The sequence below is a fragment of the Lutjanus erythropterus genome, chromosome 3 (assembly GCF_056507025.1).
Source record: "Lutjanus erythropterus isolate fLutEry1 chromosome 3, fLutEry1.hap2, whole genome shotgun sequence".
Classification (NCBI taxonomy): Eukaryota; Metazoa; Chordata; class Actinopteri; order Lutjaniformes; family Lutjanidae; genus Lutjanus; species Lutjanus erythropterus.
This window is the reverse complement of record NC_139319.1, coordinates 34392346-34401004: the sequence shown is the minus strand read 5'-3', so window position 1 is coordinate 34401004 and position 8659 is coordinate 34392346. Positions and strand designations below refer to the sequence as shown.

Here is an 8659-nt window from a genome sequence, read left to right as displayed (position 1 = left end):
TCGTACACACAGTGGTAGTAGTCTAAGTAGTCTGTGGACATGTTGCTATGGTGTTTGTATGCACAAAATACAGTGCGATGCCTTGTTATCATGCACAAAAAAGTTTTTTTTTTTTTTTTTTCGACTTGTCGTACTGGAACATGTTCAACTCGGGTGTGACCTAATTCCCGTATCCAACTTCTGACTTCTGTGGTAAATGGAACGCACCATAACTTTCGGTAAAACAAGCATATCTCCTAAAATGGGAAATTTCCTTTGGATAAAGATTTTCAAAGTCAGTAAGAAAATATTTTATCTACTGGGTTCTTTAAACACACTTTAGCAGCCATCAGACACAAGTCTTTGTACTGCCATCGGTCCTGATAACATTACACCGTCAGACAGACCATTAACAAACAGTTGATTCATTCCAGATCAGAAAATACTGATAAAATGTCCTTGTTTAAACAAAGTCAGTACAGCAGACAGCCGAAAAGTGTACTGTATGTGTGTGTAACAGACAGGACCGGTAGACACACAGATACCTACACACACACACACACACACACACACACACACACGACCGAAGAGAACCAGACAGACAGGTCCTCATGCACAGAGAGTACGTCTTCACCGAGCAGGGAGTGCCCGAAACACACACGCACACACACACACACGCACACACACGCCAGACAAAAACAAATGTGAAAGTACAGGGTAAGAATTGGTATAATAAACACTGCTCATCACATGAGTGTTTACTCTGCTGAAAGAGCACGCTTGATCCAGTTTTTGTACAATGTCAAGGTTGTAAACAGCATGTGAGCGTATCTTTCACTCAGCGACCAAATCAAAACAAATACTGTTGCGGTCATGTTAATAACTTTTTTTTGTGTGTGTGTGTGAGTGAATGTATATACTGGTATAACTGTGTGTGTGTGGTGGTCGCAGAGATTTACCTTTTAATATTTGTATTTTTATGTCATTTTCACTTTTAAGGACTATGAATGTTTTGGTGTAATTTGGCCATCCAGTGTTTGTCTATATAATGTTTAATGGATATTTTTTTTAGAAACACAACCTTCTTTCACTCTTCACATTTATGGCTCTTTTTCTAGTGTTGAGATCCAGTTAAACTATGTTGTTATGACATATTTTTCTGAGCTGTCTTTTAATGTAGAAGTACTGTATTCTCTATTATTCATCAGCTCTTGTTATCTGTTAGTCTTGACGTCACTCTGAAAAAAGTTGACTGTTTAAAGGGAAATTCCAGTTTCATACAACATTGTTGTATTTTCATAGTTTTGGCTACTGGTAATCATAACAATGCATGCACAATGAGGTTTCAGTGGTATCACCAAAAACTCAGTGATAACAATCAATCACATGACTGGACAGCGGTCAAACACTCCCCACCCCCAGCATAGCTTCTTAGTTGGAAGAGAAAATAAACAAAAACATTAAAAGTGGCACCCAAAACTGTGTGTTGTAATCTACCACAATTTAAAGCTAAACTTCCTGGTTCCACTTTGACCTACTGTACTTGACAGTAGATCTACACACATATTTATACTGTATAATAAAAGGTTATTACTGACGTTTTTGGGGCAGTGCTCACAATTTCGATTATCTGGCTAAACTTTATTTTAAACTTCACGTGTTTACAGTGTGTTTGACTTTGTGTGTATCTTTCCCTGTTGGACTTGATTATAGTGAGACTGCCATGTTCCCAGATCTCAGAACTTTTATAAACTACAATGTTATCATATAGCTGAGAAAAGGTCAAAAGTGCAAAAGACCTTATCACTGTAAAGAAAAAGAAAAGAAACAATCATTTTTTTCCTCATTAACTTAATTTAAATATTTAAGTTTTATTTATTCAATTTAATGGGATTTAAAATTCCTCATATTTATTTTCAGAACACTTCAGAACATATAAACTTCTTTCTTTAAGATTTTATTATTATTATTATTTTTATTTAAAGAGTTCAATCAACTCTTAAGACTCTCCTGATACCCATCTTTTTTTCATAGTTTGAAGAAAACATACATGATGAAAACTGGGTGTCTCTAATACACTTTAAGATGAGTCATGGTTGCTTGTTTTCACATTAATGAAAACAATGTGAATCATGATGAAGGTTAATATTGAATTTAATCCCTTTACACAATTTTAATAAATTCACTGGGAGCAGTTTCATATATTTGTGCCAATGCTGGAACAAAGTAGCTCCAACAGGAGCAGCTGCAGCTCTAAGTTCTTTGTGTGAAATGAAGAACTGACTCTTTGAAAATGTAAAAGCAGATGAAATAGTTTGTCAGTGTGGCTGGAGAGTTGTTAGTACAGCTTAATATCTTAAGTTTACCGAACGTGTCTTCTCACATGCAGCTGAATTTGAATTTGAAATCATTATGAAATTACATCAACTTGTCTTTTCAAATTCACTCAACTGAAAATCTTAAGGTAGCCAGGGCACTAACTTTTTAAAGTTTATTTTTCCAGCGCTGTAACCCAGAATGTTCTTTTGAGGTATTCATGGGAGTTGCATATTCTAAAAATCTGTTGCTTCAAGAACTTTGATTCTTGTGATGAGCTGATGCTAGGAAACAGACTGTGATGAAGCATAAATCTTCAGAAAGCTCAGTGAGTGTGGGACTGCAGCTCAGAAACTACAGAAGTAGGAGGAAGCTTTCACAACAGATGTTCAGGCCCTGCTAGCTAACAGGAATCTGCAGCGCTTTAGCTGTCTGTGATGTGCGTCTGTTTCATAACAGAGTAAACATTCACAGGTTTCAGATGAGGCAAATTCCAAGAACCTCATCTATAAAAGTTTCCTGTCTTCCCACATTTTTGTCTCTCTGGTTTGTCTCTTTCACTTTGTTTCCATTTCAGGAGTGCAGTTCTTTTCCACAAAGTCCCACAAACTGAAATGAACCACACAGCAGCAAATACATGCAGCCTCATCAGTGAGATGTGCAGTCACACATGTGCACACACTTGCAAACACAAGTTACCATGTGGTATGTATGGTTAGATCATTTGTGAGGAGCTGCAGAGTAGAGCTGAATCTTAAATTAGATAGTTTCAGTAAGCCTTCCTGCTGACCTCAGTGCTCCTGGTTCCAGAGAAAAACGCACACAAACACAGTTCTTTGAATCCTCCCCCACACTTGTGTTTTCACACTTAATGACAAAAACTTAACCACATTTCCCCTGAAGCCAGTGCAAAAACTGGTATGGGTTGACCTTTGTAAAAACTGACTCTGGGAGACAGGAAACAGAGAGCGTCAGTAAACAACAAGCCACGAGAGGCCAGACATCATCTCTGGTGTCTGATCTTACCTGATAAGTTGATACTGTTGGCCTTTGATGATGGTCAAGTGATAATTAGGGGAACTACAGTATTTCTGGGCACTGACATTTCCACAAAGATCCATGAGTTAGTGTGAATGTTTGTTTGTCTGTTTAGCTGAGTCACTACCAGGAACAGATGGCACAACTGACTGAAGAATGAACAGAACTGCTCAGCATTAAGGCATTTATGGTCTTAATGGTCTTAATGGTCTTAATTTATGGTGCAGTTTCAAATTAAATTGTGTACTGCAAACACCTACAGTGTCTCAACCTGTCTATCTTACCTCAAATGTCTTAAATATATATATATTCTATGTGTATTATTCAGCCTAGTTTGCTGAATTGTCCAAGCTTTAGACATAGCCTGTACCGTGCCCCTAAGACCAACTTCTTATTTTCATCCAACCAAAATAATTCAGGGTTTTGTTCTGCATTCTTACAAAGACATACACACACACGGGTTATCACATAAAGAAGCCTACAAAAAAGTAAGCGCTAAGTGGTGAAATACCAAGTTTTTAGGGAGTCCCTCATTTGTCTTATTCAGTCATAAGTCTAACATTATTCTGAGTTGTCTTACTCAGCTGTTGTTAGGTTGCTTGTACAAATTGTGTGAGTCTTGTAACACTCACCTCAATTTAGCAAATGCTATGCTACAGAATGATTTACAATGACAGGATGCTCCTCTATCCTTGCAGTAAAGTAGCCTCAGTAAACCCCCAAACACTTGAGAAACCAGAGGATAGACTGCCATTGTTGTGGTTATCTAGCTAACATTAGCTTAGCTCAATGTTTCTGTTGGAAACATTTGTCCATGCTAAGTAACGTTTCACATGACTCTTCTGTGAATAAGCAGGGGGACACTCAAACAACCAGAATATTTAAATTCAAACAGTACACAACCTTAATAATTTACCTAACTTTATATACTAAATTTCAAAACATGCCACATGGTCTATTGTCAAGCTAATTGCCTACTAATCTCCAGCCTGGTGAACGACTGCCCAACAGCAAATGTGCCCGAGTCAGCAGGATGACATCTTTGACTGTGGCGAGGAGCCAGAGCACTTAAGCCTGCAGCACCTCTCGATATTGTTCTGTCTGCCACACAACAAAACCAGGGCCTCCGCTGCAAAATACAGCCAAGGCCAGCACTGAGCTGCAGACAGACGGGCCAGGTCAGGAGGCTGTTGGTGTACAAGTCAGACAGTCACGCAAACATTTCTTTGGTTACATTTGGGTTGGATTTGTCTGTGTTGTGATATATCTGGGATAATGACCAGCAACAAGGAGGCCAAAGTGTTTGATACCGTGGTGACAGCTGCCCCAGAGGTGAGTTTGTGTCTCCAGACTCTGTAACTTCTCTAAAGTACTTTTTTCTCGTGTTCTGCATATTATTTCACTGTGTTAAAGTGTTTCAGTTACAGACTTAATGACTTTGTAAATATGACTGCCGCAGGGCACACAGGGAGGAGATAATACAAAGTCTAGAGAGGAACAAGAAGAGAAACTGATCCTGACAGCCTGGCAAAGCATGGTGAGTACCTGAGGGAAGGGAAGAAAATACTGACCACTGTATCCTTTCAATTTCAGTTTTACGGCACTTTTTAAGTCAATGTTCAGTCAGTGTTGATGGTAAATGTTGTCAGTTGAAGCAATTAATTCCACAGTGCTGCTATATTGTTCAAGAAAGCTGAGTTTTCCAGATGCAAAATCTGTTCCTGCATCCAGTGATGTCACAGTGAGGTCATTGATGTTAGGCAAGAACTACAGGCTTGGATTTCTCATCTCTGTCTCTGGGGGACAATGGCATGCTATAATGCGCATTGCCCATATAATGTTTTAGCCAACAAAGTAATCACTGTCGGTTAGGATAGTGATACACTGCAACAGGGGCGTGGGCATCAGAGGTTCATGTTCAATGCATCCTGGAACATTTAGGTTCCAGCACAACTCCACAAACAGGAGAACTCACTGTGCGTTCCAATACACTGTGTCCCAGTACATATGCCAAAAATACCAGGATATCACACTACGTCGGGTTGCATTTTGTAGTATGCAAGCTAACATGCTTTCTGGTTATTCTGACCCACAATCCTTTGTGATGGGTGTTTGAGAAAACGGGTCAAAGTTCAAGGCACCATGTTATGTAGAAGTAGTATGCCTCAGTTGTATGCATACTTAATGCAACAGTACATACTTTGTAAGGACAGCTGCAGTACGTCCTAAAGGTAAAAAGAAAAAGTTTGTCATTTGAAATGCAGAGTCAGTTTTCTTGGTTAGTAAAGCAGCGCTGAGGAATTTATTGCCTCAAATGACCATATTTTCCATCAACACTGTTTAGACATCAGCATAAAGAGTGGTGATTTTTCTCGTTAAGTATTGTTCATCAGAATTAGGTCTACATGAATCTAATCCAATCAAATCCACTTTATAATTTTGAAAAGTGCTACATAGTGGGCAAGGAGCTGAGAGAGGGGGCAGTGAGGGGCTGAAGAGGGGTAGAGGGTGGGATTTTCTTATAAAAATTTCATGACGTAAATTAGTCCCGACCAGTCGACTCTTATGTCCACACCGGGCTTGCTATTTTCAGGGCCGATTTAAAACAGCAGATGGCATGATGAGCTATTTACATTCCACAACATTGTGATTTTTATCCACTTGGTCAGAAAAATCAATTTGAACTCCAGCTTTAATGTATTTCATCACATTACAGTGATATTATTTAGTTTACAGTTCAAAAACATGTTTAAAGCTGTAGTAGTGTAACATTTCCACACTAAACACGTCATTTTGTTGAGCTGTCTTCAAATGCAGAGAAATCTGTCAGTGTGTTAAAACACAGGAAACATCAGATAAGTCAGAGTGAGGAAGGAAGCCACTAAATGACTAAATGCAACGTAAAAAAAAACTTTAATATTACCTTATTCATGAACATGATTTATGCCTCGGTTATGTCAGATAAATTTTCATCAGCAGTTTCATCAGCTTTCATCAGCAGGTGGTTGTTTAAAAGAGAAGAAAACAACTACCACTGATCCCATGCCTCTTCATCGTGTCATCAACCTACATCCTTTCTTATTGTTATAATCTGAGACTCCTAACAGCAGAATTGTGTGTTTAAATGTGCAGTAACTCTTTAAAAAGAATGAAATGCACATGCTACGTCATGGTCAACACAGAGTCAAACACTGTAGTCCACAAGTGGTTGCATAGATGAAAAACTATCTTTTTGTCACATTATTTTGTTGCAGGTAAAGTAAATTGTATTTTTGCACACTTTCCTCACAGCGACATATTTTGCCCTTTAAATAAGCATTGCTTTTTTTGTTGATGTTTTGCAAGACCATTTTCCCCCCTAATTTAGTATGTTATGACCAACTGTAAACAGCCAAGTGGCTTCTCTGTTTCACAAAGAACCACCTTTTAATCTACAAGTGAAGTGCTTCACCTGGTGGGCCAATCGTATGCAGAGTTAGGATCCTTGTTTAATCTTAGTGCTGATGTGGCTCTAAAGCAAGTGCTAGACACTATCTGAATGTGGAATCCGGTGTAGTAGTCCAGAGTAATAGCAGTAGCAGTAGTACTTGTTATTTGTGTTATCAGGTGTCATTGTGGTCTGGTCGTATAAATTGTTCCACAAACAGATGACAGTTGTTCTTTTCCTCTCGCAGTCCTCTGCTCTGCAGCAGCACAGTCTGTGTGAGCACTCCAGAGCTCCAGGCCCGGCTCAGTCTTTCCTGTCCAAGCAGAGGCAGTCCACCCAGGCCAGGAGGGCCCTGTCCCCCTGGCTGCAGCACAGATAGGGGCGTCCATCCATGGGGAGAAATGGAGGAGAGCAGCCCACTTATGAACAGGATGGGAAACAAGATTGTGGCAGGTCTGCATTTCCTCTCATTTTTTTTTTTCATTGACTGAGCTCCTCACTATCGGCACTCTATTTGGTTTGCTGCCATCACCCCCTGCTGGTCAATGTTGGTACTGGAATAATATTTATTGTACTAAATATTGTCATAGATTACCGTTTTTATCTGTATTATAACTAAATGTGTGCTTGTCAATAATCAGTAGATTGTCTGCTCCATCCTTGTGTAATATCTGTACATTTATTTCTGCAGGTAAGATACAATGTCCATTAGAAATAACGCAAAACAATGACTATTCATTTTGTGACTAATGTAAAACTGTTGCTGTTTCATTAATTTCATTGTTTAAATTACATTTTTTTTTAAATATACAAGATAATGAGTTAGAAAATCTTCTATTTACAGAGATATTTTACTAATCAAAGAAAATAAAGTGACAAAGGAACCTGTCACCCATTGTGTCTTAATTGTAGCACCATTTTCTGTCCAGACTTTGGTTAATGCTTAGTACTAGTAGAAACAGGCAATATATTAATCTTAAAAAATATAATGTGCAGTTAACCAGAAATCTATTTTTTATGAACACACACTTCTTGATTTTGATAAATAGTTGGTCTTCGTTTCATATCAGGTAGACAGGTAGCTTTGACATATTTAGTCGAGCTTAACACAAAGACTTAAAGTGGGGGGTAAAAGTCTAGCCTAGCTCTGCCAATGATGTTGCATTTTCTGTATTTAAGAAACAAAAAAGACCTGAAAATATTGGCATTGTGGTTTGGAGATCAGCTTAGTTACTAAGAAGCTAGCTTAATTATTGGCAGAGTTGTTGCAAGCTATAAAGATATTACATGTAAATGGGACACTTTTGGACTCAGTTCTTCCGTTTTTTGATGGCAGCCAGTCTCCCGCTTGCTTAGGACACATGTAATGCCTGGAATATACAAAGGTTAAAGGTGGAATAGATAATATTCAGCAAACAACTAGTGAAAATACAGTGGAGAAATGGCGTCCTAAGCAGAGAATGAAGTTACACTGCCACTGTGTGTTGTAGTCCAAACATCTCTGTTTATCCACACGTGTGCGAGCGAGCATGTCAGTCTCTCTCTGCGTCCAGTTTCAACATGGTGGCCTGCTGAGTAACTTTTTCACATCACAGCTACACAGTTTACTAAAATATGTTTCTGAAAATTCTGAGAATCTCGATCCATATTTGATCAGCACTAGTTTGACCATTTGAACTGAGTTTCGGGACACTTTCCAAGTCTGGCACGAAATGGCAGCTTCCTGGTTACAATCTTCTATTACAGATTACAGATCAGAGCTGCCTAGTTTGACAGTTTGATCTGAGGTTTGTGAGCAGTATGTTTTCAGATGCTGCTTTTTTCCAGTGTTACCAAAAAAAAAAAACAAAGCATGCATTTGTTTTTGTCTGAGATGCTGGTGGTCTACTTCAACCTCTA

The 8659-nt window shown here is 38.7% G+C and overlaps 1 protein-coding gene across 1 annotated transcript; it reads left to right on the top strand.

Annotated features, from left to right (window-relative positions):
- Positions 1-4370: 4370 nt before the first annotated feature.
- On the top strand, positions 4371-7707 carry LOC146330359 (protein Hook homolog 2-like). Its single transcript, XM_084713825.1, has 3 exons — positions 4371-4665; positions 4793-4870; positions 7008-7707. Exons 1-3 carry the CDS (start codon positions 4609-4611, stop codon positions 7137-7139), a joined length of 267 nt encoding a protein of 88 aa, XP_084569951.1. The 5' UTR covers positions 4371-4608; the 3' UTR covers positions 7140-7707.
- The last annotated feature ends 952 nt before the right edge of the window (positions 7708-8659 follow it).